Raw genomic sequence first — 19,262 nt, 5'->3', positions numbered from 1 at the left:
CATCATTTTTCAATAAAGTTCAAAACTTTATTTATGAACCAAGACTCAGTGGAGTGGTATTTATCTGATTATTTACAGGGTGTTTCAAACAGGTCACTGAAAAGCACTGAAATTATGGGGCAGTTTGTAAAGTGTGAGTGAGTTCCAAGCTCAATATAATATATGTACAAAAAAATCAACTGTTACACAACCGCTTTCCCATTACTTTTATATCACCCACTTAAGATATTTGCATTAGTTTATAATAATATTTTACAACACCTCTTTATTCTTAAAATAATGTTGTTTTCTTTTCTTGTAACGGCAGATTTGTTAAACATTTACTGATACATAATTCTTGTTATTCTTTTTGAACCATAATTTAAACACATGCTGCTATACACCTTGTGTTAACAGTTGTGTCATAAGATTTTAATGGCAACAAGAAGTGAACTCCTTCAAAAATGATTGTTTTTCCAATCAGTATTATCACTTACTCATTCTGTTTTAAACATCTGCTCATTTTGACACAACTATTCCTTTAGTATGAAAAGATCTGCATTGTATATTTGGTTGACTGGACATGACTCTGAAACTACACCCATTTATCTAGCGGTCAGATCAGACACTGCTGAGTGTACACTGATCCCAAGTCTGATATTAACTTAGAAACTCTTTGAGGTTCTCACTAAGCTAGTGCCATGAAAAAAGACTCAGATTATGTGAATTGGTTGTTACAGTAGATGGTGTGGTAACTTACTGTAAAGTACTGGAAACTATCAACACAAATGTACAATAAATGAAAAAGTGGAGATTACGTGAATTTGACAAAAAATAGGCTGAGTGACCAGCATCTAATCAGCAGTAATATAAAAGCAATTCTGTTGCACACACATGTATGAAATGATTCTATTAAAATTGTAGTTTTCTATTATAGCTCTATAACTTTCTACTCAAGTTGGAAATCATGTAGGAGTGACAGACGTCTTGAGAAGTATGAACAAAATCTGAGATGACTCTGTAATGGTTCACAAAGCTGTAGATACGGCATTATGGGTAGATATTTATGTTTTAATAAAACCTTGCCATCTTAAGAATTGAAAAATTTTATTTCAGAAATTTTCTAAAACTTGAAATATATAGTTAATGCCCTTAAAAAAATGTTTAATATATATTAAGCTATATCAAGTGATGATGCAAAATACCAGACATTTTGTCCTGAATGGCCTCTAACTGGACGTGTTACAAAAGGACAAAGACAATAAAGCATTTTATCAACATTTTTAACTAATTTTGATGAAGCTCAACAAAGGTAAAGCGTATTTAAATATATGTTTCACAACTTACAGCCATACTTTAAGCACCTGGAAGGCTAATCTTCATCTGTGGAATTATTAAGCATTACTAATGTATGCTTCATATACTTATAAATGAGAGTAATGATAACAATCATAAAAATAAATGTTTATTACTGCAATTAATGCTTAAATCTGCTGTTGTTATTGCCATTTTCATATAAATTTCATTCCAATACGTATCTATCTATAGTAATTACATAGTTATTACTATAGTAATAACTATTTTCAATTTAGATTTTGCTGTAAGCTTTATTTACCATTTGGTATGTATGTTAAAATGACAAAACTAAATAAAAAGCTGATTGTAATAAAGACAACTTTTTTACGGTTCACATGAGTCATTAGTTAATGACTTACTGGGATATTACTTAACAGTTTATTAATGTTTAATACCAGTCATAAGTAACATTAATGTACCCATTACACCATTATAACCAGTATATCTAAAATAATGCTTCAGCAGATGCAACCAAGGGCTTCTAGAATTTAACTGAAGTTATAAGTCAAGCAGAAAGAATTGTTGTAAAACAAAATAAGGAAACTTATGAAACTAACATATAACTACTCTTGCTGCAGTGTTTATGGTTCATGCCTATATTATAAACAACAGGTGTCCAGCATAATCGTACCGGCCATGGTCAAACACACCTGATTTCAACTCTCCTTGGTTAGCAGGTTTAGCAGGTGTTCAATGGCAGAGACATCTCCAAACTGCTGGACCGTTTGCCTTCATATCTGAACAGCTTAATCGAGTGCGTGTATTTCTGTTTCAGTACGCCAGGTGGGGCTATTTTTCCCTCTCATTCGTCTTCACGTCGGGGACTATTCACTGCGGGCTCAGGCTCACCCACACAATCCGGTTGTAAATATTAAAAGGCAAAGAGCGGAACAAGGCGACAGAATTGACATTAAAATGTTATGGTCAAATGTTTTTTGGGGGGTGGGGGATGTGGGTGTGGTTTGGGGATGGGTGCTCTTACCAGATCAGGTCCAACACATCTGTGTTCGAGTAAAAGACACAGCTGTAATAGAGTAGTAAACTTTTGTAAAACTTTCCCAGCCCACTCAACAAAATCTCAAGCAAAAACAGACGGAGCGGATATCGGAAAGGATTAGTGTGATGACGAGCACAGGGAGATTTTGATTTCTGTTGTTTTTTGTTTTCTTTTTACGTTTTTTTTTTTTCTCTTTATCCGTACCTCATTGTTCCGTGGCTGTGTGTTCGGTGGGATTTCCCGGATTGGATGTTTATTTGTGGTTTTCTCGGTCTCTTTTTCTTTTCAGAGAAACCCCTTCACCACATAGAGTGGAGGCCATGCCCCCACCTGCTCCAAGATGACACACCCACCACTGGTGAGAGCAAAGCATAATTTGGATAAAGCTTCAAGCATTATCATCATTTAATATTTTATTTTAGTTATTTACATTAGTTATACCACTATTATTATTCCTAATATTTATCATGGAATATTTTAATTGGATTATTATTTATTATTACAGCCTTGGGCTAATTATTAAAGCATGTTGTAACCATGTAGGTGCACACTTAAACACTAATACTACTACTTATTATTATTATTATTATTATTATTAATATTATTATTATTACTCTTGTAGATGCACTCATATCTTAGAAATATTTGACCTTTATTTGACTTTAACAAACCTGCTATGAGAAAGTGGACCAGGATCTTTCTAAGTCACTTATCATAAAAAGATTCTTAAAAATCTGTTTCTCCTGAAGAACCAGTGGAACCGAATAGTGTGTCTCATCAGTGAGAAAGCTCCGCCCACATTACGAGGCCCGCCCCAAGTGGCAGTCTAATCTGCGCTATATGTTTGAAAGACTATTTAAGAGCTGGGGTGCGTTTCTGCCCACTTTAGTGAAGGAGAAGCGTTTAGAGCAGAGTGTGTGTGTGTGTGTGTGTGTGTGGAGCAAGTGCAGTGTGTTCACTGAGGTAAGAGTAAAGCCATCAATTACAGTTAATACATTTTACCATAGTAATAGCGTAATCATAGCGAGCGTGGAGTGTAGAGAAGGACGGCAAGGTTGGATTAACACGTCCAATGCTGAAATAGCGTGAATTACGACCGAGAGGAAAAGCGTTTTTATTTATTTTTTTATTTTTTATTTTTTTAGTATTGCATGTCTTAACAGCTTGTTTGATTTTTAGAGTGCATGCTTTCTCAGCTGTGATACAGAGTTGTGGGTAAAGGTTCTGGCACTCCTATTCAAATGCTATGCTGAAATTCTAAGTGAAACTGTGTAGGCTACACACTCGTGCACATGTATTTTAATACATCCTGATCAAATGAAGCTATAAAAAGTTGTCACATCAAAATAGTGGATGTACCATCACTGCCAGACTGCAACCTTGTTTCTCCAAGTATCCAGGCGATAAATGTTCTTAAATTCTGTTGGAAAATGTAAGCATTTTAATGCAGTGCTAGTGCAGGTACGTATTCCACTTAATATACGTATAAAATTCTTTTAAATATCTCAAAAAACCTCCAACAGTGCAGACACTTGCAGCGTAAACCTGCTTTAAAACTTGCAGAGGACTGGCGTTTTGAAATTTTGCTCTCTGTCGATGATTTTGTCGTCTCTGTTAACTTCTTTCACTTGGAAAGTCAACACCCATCATTTGACCGGGGGGTGCCGTACTCTTTGCACAACCTTGCCCGACTGTATAAGTGCATGCCGCAGCTTTTTATATTAGACTCCTGGCCTGTACTCTACTTGTGTCACGTTGGCATTTGCATGAGCGGAGCTGAGCACCTGCATGTCCGGTCACCACTGTCGCATGCGTCCTTTAACAGGCATGAATTTAGATGGGGACTGCAACATGTCAGTCAATTGTGGCAATGGCAAGCTTAGGCAGTGGCTCATCGAGCAGATTGATAGCGGGGAGTACCCTGGCCTGGTGTGGGAGAATGATGAGAAAACCATTTTCAGGATACCATGGAAACACGCGGGCAAACAGGACTACAACCGCGACGAGGACGCTGCTCTCTTCAAGGTGAGGGAGGACCGGCAGGTGTTCTACCAAAGTACTGTTACAGCTTTGAAATGATTATTTGATAATACCACATGTAAGGGATTATACATGTCATATAACACATTTATAAAGGTGTATGGACTATGTATTAGCAAATTGCTAAACATATGCAGAAACAGTCTGCATGGGAGTTTATATAAGGTTTAAATGCTGTCATCAACATAATGGAGTGAAAGAAAACCTGAAAAGGGATTCAGTAAATAAATGTTAAAAAGCTAATGCACTTCAGTAGAAATATAAGGAATAAGAAAATAATTGATTTTTCAATCTTTTAATAGCCAATCACGATTAGCTGATTAAAGCTTTATTAATATTAAGTGTTTTATTATTAAGCATAAGGTTAATAATACTGTTAATGCTATTTAAGGTGCCAAAATATCTGCATTACAACTAGTGGGTTAGTTTTACAAGTACTGTAACAATGATGTTACCCCCCCTACCTCTGCTTCTGTTTTCGTGTAACTTTCGTCATCATTATCTTTATCATTAGCACCACCATCCTCAGTGCCATTCTCCTGTAATATTATCATCATTTCCCCAAAATATACTGTAATTATGTCAATTATCTGTTTATTTATTTTACTGTCTTCAGTAAAGAAGCTAAAGAAATTAAAGTTATTCTGTAAGAAACCAACTATTAGAATGTGTTTTCCCACTCTGCACAACTCTAAAGGCATTTTCACTCCCATGTGAATGTGTTGTTGGATAAATAATGAGGTTAATGTAGCCCATGCATTTTTGTAAGTTTATTTACCTAAGTGCATTTTGATTATCAAAAAAGCAAAAGAAGCTGAGACTCATTCTCAGACAAACCTTCATTCAGACTGGAGTTCATTCATGGTTTTCTTTCTCTTTTTTCTGACTCGGATTAGATAATGGTAGAAACAGAAAGTGACTCCAGGAACTAGCAGGTGATATGTAGAGCAACTTATCCACAGTGGTATGATGTTTTTTTTTTTGTTTGGTGTTTGTGTGTGTGCCAGGCTTGGGCACTCTTCAAGGGCAAATACAGGGAGGGTGTGGACAAGCCGGACCCACCGACGTGGAAGACGAGACTCCGCTGTGCCCTCAACAAGAGCAACGACTTTGATGAACTGGTAGAAAGAAGCCAGTTGGACATATCAGACCCTTACAAAGTCTACAGGATCATACCCGAGGGAGCAAAGAGAGGTAAACCTTTGAGAAACCATTTGCATGTATGGCACTTGGTGGATGTATAACACAGAGGAAGGCTAATCCTTCATTAGGAGTCTTGCCTCAGGACCCTTACTAGTATGGCATGATGTTGCTGCCTGAGCTGGAAATGGAACTCTGGGTAGTCCTATGGAGGGCATCGGTCTTGGTTAGTAGGAAGGACAGGATTAGATTGATGATTGTTGCCTTCTTGCACTCAAACTGAACTAGTAAATACTTTAAATGAGCATCCTAGAACAGTAATCAACATATAAAAGCAGGAAACATTTAGGTTGAGCGTGTTTATTTAAACTATTAAGTTCTCTACAGGGAATTTTGGAGATACTTTCTTTTCTTTAGACAGTGACTAACAATATTGTAAAGTGTAAACGAGATAAAATGTTGTCATATTTAGGTTTGTATGCCCACGCCCCCTCCAAAAAAAAATAAAAAATTACGTTCAGTGAGTAAGCAGCAAGAGCTGTGCATTTGAATGTGCGGAACTCTATTGTCTGTGCTTAAATGGTGCATAAACCTTTACATCTTTGATTGAAACTGTAGGTTCATGCGAACTGCTTATAGTCAAATTAATAATAACTTTATTTATAATGAAGTTCAAGGGGTTAAAATGACCTATAGTGGCATGGCTGGTTCTGATCTTTGCTTCACACCCTGAACTGAAACCTCTTAACATCCATGTCCGATTAGTTTGTCACACTCTGCATTTAAAAGGTTTCAGTATTTAGGACGTCGTGATTCATCAGCTATGCTTCAGCAAACTGCATAATAGAAGTCAAATAAAAATCAAAAAGAGAAAATCCAAAAACAAAACAAAAAAACAAGACTTTTTTTTTGGATTGAGCTCTGAGCTCTGTGTTTTGCTCTTTCACTCAGTAGAGCAGGAAACACAGAGGAAGCCACCACATGTGCTAAACTCCCTCAAAGCTTTTTATAGAGAGCTTCAGTTACCAAGTGCACAGAACCCAGCACCTCGTCTGCCCCTTGGGCCTTGCATTACAGCAGGTTTGATTAGGGTGTGATTAGGGGACATGAAGATGCAGACCTTTGCATCGCCTTTCACACGTCCACGTTAATGGCCTGAACGAGCCAGCTATGAGCTCAGATAAGACAGAAGTGTCATGGTGCTATTTCTATTCTTATAACAAGTGTATCTAGACTAACTATAAACCATTACCTCAGGCTAGATGCAAGCAATTTACGAGAAAATTCTTAGGGGTAAATAGTACAAGTCCTGTTTAAATTTTCTGCACATACCAAAATTTGGACGTTTAGCAGAGTCAAACCGCGGGAATGAAATCTGGGGACCTGATCCACCAAACACTTTATGCAATAACATTTGCATGGAGATAAACAAATGCCAGGCTACACAAAAATATGAAAAAAGCAAAACAAACTGATCATTAAAACAGCCTTTTTTTTCCCTTGTCTAATAGTTTTACCACTACCCCTTGTTTTCAAGTGTCATCTTAGAGTGTAGTGGTTAAAAACTTGGCATACGAAATGGGACGACCCTTTAAAAGCCTGATATTTGGTAGCTTGCTAGAAATTCATGAAGCAAAATCTCATTTTCAAGTGGTGTTTAGCCATACCCCTCGATTCCATCAAAAATCGAGGGTTAACGAAGAGGTGAAATAGGATTCACCTTAAGATCTGACATGTAGCTGTGTAGATGTAGCTAAATGAAAGTTCCTGCACATTATCTGAGTGCTTTACAGTGAGAATAACAATGTTTTCCTCTGGTTTAGGCTCCAAATCAAACAGTATTGAGGACCCATCTGCTCACGTGACATCTCTTGGTTATCCAATGCATTCTCCATATCCACCGCTCCAGGCCCAGGTAAGCTATTAGCTACTAGCCTCATAAAAATACCCTCAAAAAAAGGAATTTATCTTGCAGCCATTTCCAAGTATCAGTCTATCAATGATAGTGAGGAAACAACCACTTGTGGTTTCTATTTTCAATAGTTTCCCTCTTCTTTCGATTAGCTATCAAAGAAAACACCTCCATGACCATCTGCTTCTTACATCATTTCTGAGGAGCCCTTCAGGTTACATCATTAGCCATGTGACCCAACGAAATTTCACATTTTTTGTTCACAGATGCCAGGCTATGTGCTGTCCCCAGAGAGGAGAGACTGGAGGGAGTACAGTGCAGAGCAGACACACCACCAGCCAACACACGCAGAGCTGCCTTACGGCCCATGCCCCTACCCTCCTCCGAGATCCCTGCAGTGGCACACACCACCCTGCGATAATGGTACATGAAACTTTCAAGTCATGTGAACAAATTAGTGACTTTATTCAGAAGTGTTAAAAACATTTGTGGGCTCCAGAATTGCATGATTAGACCCCTTCCGAGCCGACCAACTGTAAGTTAATGAACACAACAGAACTGGGCCGATGTTGAGTCCAGTGGTTTTGTAGTAGTTTTTAAAAAAGCAAATGTTGATAATATAGAACACTATAGGAAGTTGACAACTGTGATGTCATAATTACACCTTGGGAAGTATTAATGAAAGTAATAAAAGCCAATGAACCCTGAGGGCGTTGCTGCCACTTGGATACAATGTGACAGTGGATAATATTGGTTTTATTAACTTTGCTGGAGATTTAGGATGATTTAGACCTCATTTTTGATTCATGAATGGATTATTGTAATAAAAAAGTCCTAGTCATTTTGCTTTGTTTATGGTCTATAACAGGCATCGTCTGTGGTGTTTGTCTTATTGTTACCATATTTGTTTAGGGTTGTGGTTCAGCAATTTGGGAACGTTCATTGAGAAACCACAGTAACCCTACCCTACGGATCCAATTTTATATATAATATAAATAATTACAGATGATCATTTCTAACATTGTAAGCCACCACATTGTGGTAGCAAAGAATTATTCAGTCATGTTTCAAAATGACACCTCTGTTAAAACAACGTTGAATGATTTGAAAGGGGGGGGGTGTTAGAACAGAAAGAACCCAAAACTATGGTGGTGTGGAGGTACTGTACCTCTTTAGGTAGCAGAGAGGTGACATTCTTGCTTTGACACTTCAAGTATTGCAAACATTTTACAGCTTTTGTCTGGTAACATAGCAACTCCACAAATAGAAATGCCACAGAGATATACATGGCCAAAAGCTTATGTGGCTTCCGAGCACTCAAGTGGACCACCGGTTAAGGTGTGCTTCTTATGAACTACTACATGCTTTAACTCATTTCAAGTCCCTCTTCAATTTCAGAGTCAAAAGTCACAGTACACGCTTTTATTTCTTTGATATTCTACATGGCCACCTCCCCGTATGACTGCAGTTTGCAAATACATGTGTTGCTCTGCATACTTTGTTAGCCTGCTTCAATGGTCAGGACCCCCCAAAGGACCAATAAAGAGTAGGCATCACTTGGCTGGTTGCTCACTCTCAATGCTGTAGTGCCAGTAAAGCCCTCAGTGTCACTGCTGAACTGAGAACAGTCCACCAGCGAAAAACATCCAGCCGGCAGCATCCTATGTCCACAGATGTAGGACTAGAGGAAGGCTAACGTTAAACAGTGTTGCAAGATATGAGCTACTGTCTCTGACTTTACATCTTTAAGGTTGACCTACGAGATAGATGTGTATAATACAGTGGACAGTGAGTGGACACAGTGTATAAAACCCCCAAAACATGGAAATGAGTGATATTTATAGGACGCCATCTTACAGTATCCAACTTCTTTCAGGGTACCAGATATCCGGATCCTTCTATACCTACACCCCAACGGAATCCCATGCAGTGTCAGTGGACCCCAGCCTGAGATCAGCCGAGGGCATGGCCCTCTCTGGTAAAGAGACACACACAGCTGAACAGTCCTCTCAATATGAGAGCCATCAGTATCGTTCTTTTGAAAAAATGCTAAATATAGTTTTACAAATTTTTTCCTAATTTGATAAAGTCTGTTCCAGGTGCTGCTGGTATTCCCCTCGCATTACACCGGCTTTCTAAATTATTAATAATGAGATCTGTGTTTCCAAAAAGAGGAACAAATATACCCTTAAAGTGAAGGCTGGGGAAGATCCAGCTTTGTAGTGCTACAATTACAGACTGTACTCCACCTGTTTCTCTGCACACGTCCTCATACCCATTTCACCCTGTTCCTCAGTAATCAGGACCACCACAGAGCAGGTGAGATTTGGGTTGTGGATCATTCTCAGTGCTGACATGGTGGTGGTGTGTTGCGCAGGTATGAGTGGATCAGACACAGCAGTGCTGCTTGAGTTTTTAAATACTCTGTCTCTCATTCACTGTCCACTGTATCTATTCACTGAAAGGGGGATAAGAAGATACAGAGAAACATGTGGACTACAGTCTATAATTGTAGAACTACAAAGTGCTCCTTTATGGTCGGGGTCTCTGAAAGATGCTGGGCATTATGGGAAATGTAGTATTTGTAGTGAATTTGTGTGACGTGTCCAGTTCAGACTTCCATGGGACCCTCAGTTAAATTCTGTTGGGCTCTGTGCCCATCTACCTGAACTATCCGAGCCAAAATGTGACCAGAATTAGCAAATATTAATTCTATAACAGTTTCATCCAGGAACTTGAGTGTGTCACTCTTTAAGGTGTAATGAAAAGGTCATATAAACCCATGTAAGTGTTATTGTGTGATTAAGGTGGAACTGAAACTTCAAAGTACTCAAGTTTAGCACTTGAAAAATGACTTTACATTTTAAGGTGGAATGGAACAGTGGAATCTTACAGTGTGTAGTATAAATCTATCAGTATGTGTTCGCTTTTCAGCTTCAAAATTTGGTTTGTGCACTGTTTACAGTAGTGCTATGAAAATTTTAATGTGGTGGAGATTCCTAAATCTGCAACCCATGGGTTTCCATGCCTATGGTTTCTAGATTATTGGGACGATCACAAGTTTACCTCACTGCTGTTCCTGCAGTTCACTCTGAAGGATAGTTTTGCTGCATCTTCTGATTATAATGATTTCTGCTGACAATAAAGGCCTAGAGAGTGATATAGAGTGTTCATCACTGTATTGCCTTGTTCTCATTCTTCCCATCTCGCTCTCTTTCTAGACTTCCGACTGCACGTGTCCCTCTACTATCGGGAGTCTCTGGTGAAGGAGGTGACCACTTCAAGTCCAGAGGGTTGTCGGATCTCATCCTCTCCTTCTCCCAGCTCTCCATCCTCACCCTCATCCCCATGCCCGGAAGACAGGTTATACGGAGGGGCAGAGTCTGTGCTGTTCCCCTTCCCCTACCCCCAGTCTCAGAGGCGCGGAGCTGAAAAGCTACCCAACGTGCTGGAACGAGGCGTGCTACTGTGGCTGACACCCGACGGACTTTATGCTAAGCGCCTTTGCCAGGGACGAGTGTACTGGGAAGGGCCACTGGCGCCGTATTCGGACAAACCCAACAAACTGGAGAAGGAGCAGACCTGCAAACTGATGGACACACAGCAGTTCCTCTCAGGTGAGAAACCAGCAGGAATTGTAGAATAGAGTCAGATACCGGAAAAGCAGTGCTGTGGGTGTTTTATGAGTTTGTAATGCAGAAACCATGGTACTTGTCTCATCACTGTCATCCTCATGTTACTGTAGTCACCACTTGAGAACGATGACTGTCCATTATTTTTAGGTTCTGTAAACATTTCTAGACGTATGGACCGAAGGAAAAGGTCCAGAAGTAGGTGGGATCATATCTCAGATGCCCAAATATATACTGAAATAAAAAAATGTCATTGAAAATAAATATAAATAAAGGTTCTTTATGGAACTAAAAGTGGTTATTCTATAGCATTGCCCAAAGTGCAGTCTTTTGAACTACATTGGATTGGATTGTTTTTTTTATGTTTGGCAATATTCTTTTATAAATTAAAGACAGTGGTGGTATGCAATGTAATGTATGCAGTGTATGCATATTTTGTAACTCCATGTTGATGCATTAGTTAAGTGATTGTGATTATGCCATGTGTTAAGAACAGTATTTGCTGAGTTTCTAACAAGCTGACCATGCACGAGTCCCTGTTGGTAGATTGATCATGTGGCATCTGGGACCATGTTGTGACGGTTAATTTAAAACGATTGAGATTGAAAGCATGAGCTGGAGCATGAAACCACCAATGACTGTTGCCTGCTTTAAAGCCAAGTTTTCTGAGGTTCTTTGACCTTCACTGCAAGGTTTCCACGCTGTCCTTATTTGACATGCAAATTCATAATAAGAGAAAAAAAACCCATTTGATGAAAATGCTGTGATACTCATGATTATGGTGATTACAGTAATCAGAAAGTGAAGGGTGGCAAGTAGAGCTCAAGCCTGTCACGTCAATAAGAGAAGGAAAAGGGAGTTTAAAAGAAAGTTGAAAATGTTTAATATCAGTTGAATTAAGTGATTTTATCAATCTAATCTATGGAGAATGGGGGAAATGCTAAGCTGTGTTAAGAAAACCAGTGCCCTTTAGCCTTTTAAATATTACTGAAATGTCAACTACATGACATTTCCACATGTTTAAGAAGTAACTTAAGCAAACAGTCATGTCTGACTTGAAACCGTAAAATTCCTCAAGGGTTATTTTGCTTTTGAATGCACTCTGTATGTAAATCTAGCTGGTGTATTTGAAGGTGGGCAAATGTAGTTTAGCATCTAGCTTTTGTTTCAGGTCTAAGATTACACTGGTGGAAATGGCTGTAGTTGAACTAGTGGCAGACTATTGGTGGCCTGCACGTTTCACCTTTATTTATAATTATTTTTTTCAACCTGTTTGTGGTTCACCTCCTAGCATGACCATTAGTAGTTCAGTCCACAGAGCTACATGTTTCAGTTTAGAAACTGAAACTTCAGAACCTGAGGACATTTGCAAAGACCTTTCAAGCAAATGCTATCAACTCCAGCATTGTAGAATTGTTATTTAAAACGATTATGATTAAGTGATGCCATCTCATCTCTGGGAACTAGTCATCGGGGTCTGCTTGCAGAGTAAAGAGGGTCGTGTTCACAGTTTTGCTCATCAGGTACTTTTGTACTAGACTTGAAGAAGGAAACTGAATGACTGTTGGAGCAGAAATCAGTCCTATTTTGGGGATTCTTATCAGAGCTAGCTTTCAGTCCCAGGGGACCACATCCCCCTTAAGTACATGTTTGGTGTTTCCAGATAGTATGAGAGTATGAGATTATTCTCTGTTGTTATTACTACAACAAATTACCCAAGTAAGAATATGTTATTTAACACACAGTGTGATGAATAGCACCCCTTGCAGAGCAATGTTGTTAAGTGTGAGTGAGTGGGCGTGTGAGTGCGTGAACGAGTGAGTTACGAGCCAATTTTGAGGTTTCACATCTATAACCTCTTCCAGGCAAACATGGCAATTTTGTCTATTGTTTATTATAAATACTTTTAAAAAAGATTGCTGAAAAAGTGAGTCCTCATTACCCAGAAACTCTTAATGGTATAGCGTTACGTTCCAGTCTGCTCCATAGAAGTGTTAGCCACTGTGATATCCAATCGAATGAAACTACTAAAGTAGGATCTGTTTTCTGTTTGTTTTGTCACTGAGTTGGTTCACATGTAGCTGCCTTTACCAAATGTCAGGCTTAATAATTTCTTCTGCTTCGCCCACAGAGTTACAGGGATATATCCATCATGGACGTCCCATGCCAAGATACCAGGTGGTGCTATGCTTTGGAGATGAGTACCCAGATCCACAGCGACAGAGCAAGATGATCACGGCTCAGGTGTGTTTCACTTTTATGTAGAAGCTATTTTGGGTGGCAGATCATTAAAACATAGAGATAAATAATCCCTAACCTAACCTTATTTAACGTTTACTTTTAAAGCAGCAAAACACAGTGTGCCACAAACTTATGAGCCCTCATATAACATGGACGTTACGGTTAAACATTTGGAATTATACCTTGTTATTATTTGTAAATGTAATTTGAAATGTTGCTACAGACGGTCACTGTCAGAACAAATGCTTCAGTTTCCAAAACAAACTAAATACTGGAAAAGACAAAAACATAGGACATTTTGTAGGACGTAATATAATTAACTTTATGTAATTGTGGATTGTTTATATTAGTCCATTTGAATTAAAGTTTTGACGTGATATAGAAGGCAGCTTGGGTTTTTTAGATTCTGTCAGAAAATGAAATATGCCAAAGAGGAGATATAAGATAGTGACAATATATAGGTAGCAACTATCAATATATAGAAGACAAAGAGATAGAAAATTTGTTGAAATAATATTGCTAATATTATTATTACTGTAATATGTTATCAGTATCTATAAAAACATATTCTCATTGATGCAGTACTATAATTTTGCAAGTCCTATTGTCAATTAAAATAACATAGAAACTAGCTAAATTCAACCTTCGATTCCTTTATATTGTTGAATGCCACTGTAACATTAATTGGATTCTAAGTGTGGATATAAAAAAATAAAATAAAATAAAATCTGCAATTGTGATCAGCAGAACAAAGCAGTGAAGCATTCGTCAAACAAAGCAAGGGAACATGGATTGATAATATTTAAATAAAAATTGGAAAATTATTGGATAATCTACTGCCGTTTCTGATTTGAGTGAAATGACAAAAAACGTAAAAACTGTAAATTAACAGTACTTTATAAGATGTGGTAGTTGAAGTTCTCCACTGAATACAGCTGGATTACAATTGCTTTAAATTCAGTGCTAGATTCCAATAGTAACTCCTAAATTGGAAACTAGTGCCTGGTCATAGCTGTCATACATTTATGGCATTAAACTGCATTATTATTCAGAGTAAGTGTGTCCTGTCAACAGTTTCTATATTGTTGGTAAAGCAGTGGTGGAATGTATTCTGATGTATAAGCTATAGTGACACTTTTTGAACACATAGTGCTGTGGGGCATGGAATCCCATTCCCGTTCATGAAGTTAAAAATGGCTTTTTTCATAAACAAATCCCAGATAATCCTGTATATGTTGATGAATTGAAGATGTACAGGTTCGCCATTCTATTACAAAGCAGCTGAACTTGTTTAACTTGCCGTAAAACTGTGCTCATTGGTGCGCACATCTCAGAACATCTGTACAAACTGTTCCATGTGGCCATTTAACAGTAGTGTGTGTCTAAATATTTTGTGAGCTATGTTGTTTACAGCATATTTGGAAACAACAAAATAAGTAGAGTAATGCTTTTACAAAAACAGTATAGTCCATTTCTATGTAGATTGATTTGATTAGTGAACTGTGGTTGGGCTCTGGCTTTGGAGAACACTCCAAAAGCTGCAGTGTTTTAGAAGAATATGCTGTTGAAACTAGCCAGGCTGGAATTATCTTTGTGTGCCAATAAGTATGAAATTGTAGATATTTCTTGGACAGAATAAGCAAAAGAAAAGTGGGCAAAAATAATGACTCCCAGTTTTTTCTTGCAATGAGGTGATCATTAGAAAGTGGTGAATTTATCACATAAACACTAGATCTGGCGAGATATACATATGTATGTATATGAAATTCACTTACAATCACACTTGAACCACCAGGCAATATATCAAACCTTGTAAACATGGGTAACACTGAACTTGTATTCATGGCTATGTGGAATTTAAGTTCAGCCCAAATCCTTATAGGAAAGTCAGTCTAATTGCCAGCTGTCTTGGTAATGCGAGTGGAATGTAATTTCACCTTGTGCCAAAAGACAGAATTTCTGTCTTTTTGAGAAAAGACAGATCAATGAATCTCAAACTAACAGCCACATGGTTTGTAGCATTTGGCTTGTATAATGCAAAAGCTGGTCCTGGGTTTTCCTGGTTGGGGCTTTATCAGCAGGTTGATTAGCTCATTTACTGAAGGGTGGGATTTTCAGTGGAAACACACACTATGTTAATTATTCTCGTTAAGTTTCTGCGGTCATATTTTAAAACCAGTGACTACTACGTTATGTTTTTTTAAATAATCATATGAGGTTACAATTTTACAAGGGCTATCTGAACCCACCAAAATTCAAGCATCTGTGTATGAATCTTATACAAACCCCCATATTTAACCAGCTGTATGTTCCCTTGGTTTGAATTTAAGCTTGTTTAGATTTTCTAGTTCAGACATTGATGTGTTCCCTGTTCTAACAGCCAATGTTATTATCTCTCAGGTGGAGCCCATGTTTGCCAGGCAGCTCCTGTACTTTACAGGCCACACAAATGGTCATTACCTGAGGGGTTATGAGCTTCCTTCTCAGGGGGCACTGCCACTAGAAGATTATCAGAGGAGCCTCCAGCACCTGCAGGAATGAACTCCCAACAAGAAACTCACAACTGAGTCATTCAGCAACGCTCCTCTTCTATCGACCTGCCTAGTTTTTCATGATGGAAAACATTCTACAACCAGCCATGACAAGAGTGAATTCATGACAAGAATCCCCAGCAGAAAAGAGGAGTCAGGACCGAGACAAGTGGCCAAATTTTTATATTTGAAAAATAGACAATGGTCAATATGCCAGTGACGTGATTAAAAACACAGTCATGAGCCATGAAGATCAGAAATGTACATTATAATTGTCCCAAGAATTTCAGCATCATTGTTGACATTTCATAAAGCAAATGGAATCTGAAGCACCTAGGACTGGGTGGTGCTTGATGCTGATTTGGGAAAACAATATCTAATTGTGATTTTGCTGTACTTTGCCATATACCAGTTTTGCTACTGCAGTTGGAAGTGGACAAGTGGTCTAGGTTTTTTATTTGTATTTTTGTTTTTTTTGCAACATGACAGCGCATAAAAATTTGGTTACTTTTGATTAGTGTTTATGTCCCAACATGAAATTTGTTAACTGCAATGGCCTGGTGTTTTGTGCCCAGTGATTCTGATTAGAGTCTGGATCCTGATGTGATGAGGCTATAATAAAGATAATGTAGGCTATGGTATAAAAAAACAATTCATTATTCAGCCCTAGCTGTGCTGCTAAAATTAGATAATACAATAAATATTAATGTAGCCAAAGTTGGTGTTTAAAATCTATATTGTATATTGCTGTCTGATACATCGCCCAGCACTAGAAACCCATACAGCAGGAGAATGAAGCTTTCAAATCCACAAACTATGTACATCTTTTGTATCTGTATTTTTGTAGTTTTATATTTTAGTATTGTAGTTTATGTATAAAATGTTCTCAGGAGTTTTTTCGGTATATAGTCGTGAGCGAATGGTTGGGGCCCCTGGTTAAAATGACGTGCTTTACAGATACATATATACATTTTCGCAAATTCCACGGATAGGCTACGTTAACTTTGTTTTACATAGAAAATTGACAAAACATGTCATTTGACCCAGAGGTTTCAACCATTTGCATATGACTGTACTTTCCCTTGCCTTCTTTACTTTTCCATAGAAATCAAGCTACTTTTTCTACTGTACATGATTGAAAGTCTATTTATATTTTTATACTGTGTGATGTTGTATGTAGATTTCTCAATTGTCTACTGATGTCCAATCTTGAATGTAATCAAAGCTATTTTGCTTTCCCTGAATGAAGTTACATAATGCTGAATACTAAGAAAGCGTATATACGCTTCTAAGATGTGTTCGCTACAGACGAGTCTATATCTAAAATCAAAGACCGTCATCTTTTCTGGTGCGGAGTGTGTATATCTGTGTGTGTGTGTATGTATGTGTGTATGTCTGTGGTGCACTGAGTGTTGATGGGAAACATGCAGGTAACTGCCCACAATACCTTGGCAATAGTCTCCCCCTCTTGCTTCCCTCTTTCTCTTTCTATCTCTCCCATTATCTCTTTATGGTTTTAAAGGTGTTTTTCTTCTTTATGGTGTCAATAAAATGTTTCATGTAATTGACAATCACGTGATGATACAGCGGTAGAAAATAAATCATTTTTTCTTGTATAATACATTTTTCTGTTCTGTTATGTTTTTGCTCCAATATATCAGCCCCGGCCAAAATATTACATTTTCAGAAGAAGCACGAGATTAAATGTACGTGAATGTAAACAGACTTAATTCCGAGTAATTCTGAAGCATTTCTATTGGTTGATTCATCACGGAATGTGAAGGACAGACGCGGTGTTCAAATGATGTAAGAACTAAACATTAACAAAATGGAGATACGTGTTTTGTTTTGTTTTTTTGCTGCAAACGATTATACATTTTTTTAAAATGTATCTATGATTATAACTATTCTAGGTGATTTATTACTATTGCTTCATCTTTATTCAACAAGTTTAATCAGTTTTATCTGTAGCTAATTCAAAAATGTATACATACAAATGTACCATTTAATAGTCACAGAAAATCCCCAACTGCTTAATGAAATGCTACTTGTAAAGACTATAACCCAGACTTTCAGTCTGACAAAACATGATGAGGAATATGCAAATGAGAAACTACTAGATTCTCTAATTCCACATGAGAGTTACATACATCTTATAAACAACATTGTAAGCATTATATGTTTACACTATTGTCCAAGTTTACCATATATTTTTGTTAAAATTAAACACAGAGTTTTAAAGCACAAATTCTGCAAGATTCTGTACATGTGTAGCCACTCATGCATACAGTTGAGATTATGTGTATTAATGCATGCATGTTTTTTCTTGTTTATGAGTGTCTTATGTGTCCTCGTGTTTAACTTTCAGATATGCTTGAGTGATGGCAGTCGAGAGGGGAGTGTGGTTTGGGGGCAATGTGCAGAGAGAGAGAGAGTTAGAGAGACAGAGAGAGAGAGAGAAAGAGAAGACACAGGAAGTTACATTCACAGGTGCACCGGAAAGACTGGACCACAAGAAAAACAAGAGAGTGAGAGTGAGAGAAAGAGAGATAAAGTTGGGGGAGGGGGTGGGTTTGGGGGTTGGGGGTTGGGTATGTGGTTTGGGGGCTCAAGAGCCCCAACATGTAACGCCACCTATTATGGCTCGTGTGTTTTCCCACAATACACATTTACACATTGGAGCTTGGGAACACTTCATATGCCAAACAGAATTCAAGCGGAGTCACCAATTAAACTAAATTCCTTATTTACAGTGCTTTTCTGGATGATTGAATGAACATGTCTAATGATGAATGTATCCAAAACAAACAAACAAAAAAAGCAGGTGATAAACTGCAGCAAAATGTTTACGCCAACTATCCATAACAAAACTCCAACAACACTGCTGTGTCTGATCCACTCGTGTAATTAAACACACACTAACACACCACCACTACCACCTGAGTGTCACTGCAGTGCCTAGAATGATCCACCAGCTAAATCCTACCTGATGTGTGGTGGTTTTGTACAAATCCTGATCATTGAAATACAAGGAGAAAAAGGGCTAACAAAGTATGCAGATCAAAATTTCTCTAGTTGTAGAACCAAGTGTTTCTGTATGATCGGTCAAGCTGAGAGAATAGACAATGAGTGTAGAAACAAGGAGGTGGTCATAATGTTACCAGTGATCAGTGTATGGTCACACAATAAAGCTGGCATTATGTTTCAAAGGACAATATAAGGTGGCGGGGCCCACAGTCCCAATGGAGGGGTTCACAGGGGTCTACAGTTCACAGATGGGGGAGGGGGTCTTCGGATGTGTGTTGCCCCTACATCGGTCTGCTCATTCCTTTGCTTACTTTTTAGTGCCCTTTTAAGAATTCAAATAAAGATTCAGTAATGGCTTCGTCTCATGTTCCTACCTCTGATCACATCACATTAAATAACTTTAATAT

The 19,262-nt window shown here is 38.0% G+C and overlaps 1 protein-coding gene across 3 annotated transcripts; it reads left to right on the top strand.

Annotated features, from left to right (window-relative positions):
- Positions 1–2,608: 2,608 nt before the first annotated feature.
- On the top strand, positions 2,609–17,419 carry irf4a (interferon regulatory factor 4a). 3 transcript variants are annotated; one of them, XM_066680820.1, is made up of 9 exons: positions 2,609–2,690; positions 4,158–4,357; positions 5,380–5,566; positions 7,336–7,427; positions 7,691–7,847; positions 9,301–9,402; positions 10,646–11,041; positions 13,188–13,300; positions 15,698–17,419. In XM_066680820.1, exons 2-9 carry the CDS (start codon positions 4,160–4,162, stop codon positions 15,836–15,838), a joined length of 1,386 nt encoding a protein of 461 aa, XP_066536917.1. In that variant the 5' UTR covers positions 2,609–2,690; positions 4,158–4,159; the 3' UTR covers positions 15,839–17,419. The 3 variants fall into 3 exon arrangements, with proteins under 3 accessions (XP_066536917.1, XP_066536916.1, XP_066536915.1); XM_066680819.1 differs by lacking the exon at positions 2,609–2,690 and adding an exon at positions 3,198–3,295; XM_066680818.1 differs by lacking the exon at positions 2,609–2,690 and having other exon boundaries at positions 3,876–4,357.
- Positions 17,420–19,262: the final 1,843 nt, after the last annotated feature.

This window comes from Hoplias malabaricus, chromosome 9, assembly GCF_029633855.1.
Source record: "Hoplias malabaricus isolate fHopMal1 chromosome 9, fHopMal1.hap1, whole genome shotgun sequence".
In the NCBI taxonomy this organism is placed as follows: Eukaryota; Metazoa; Chordata; class Actinopteri; order Characiformes; family Erythrinidae; genus Hoplias; species Hoplias malabaricus.
The sequence above is the reverse complement of the archived record's forward strand: the minus strand, read 5'-3'. Positions and strand labels throughout refer to the sequence as shown.

Coding starts and splice junctions, on each gene's coding strand:
- irf4a (XM_066680818.1), top strand. CDS start 4,121: ATGTCCGGTCACCACTGTCGCATGCGTCCTTTAACAGGCATGAATTTA. Junction 5,567..7,335: donor ACCCGAGGGAGCAAAGAGAG/GTAAACCTTTGA, acceptor CCTCTGGTTTAG/GCTCCAAATCAAACAGTATT. Junction 7,848..9,300: donor CACACCACCCTGCGATAATG/GTACATGAAACT, acceptor AACTTCTTTCAG/GGTACCAGATATCCGGATCC.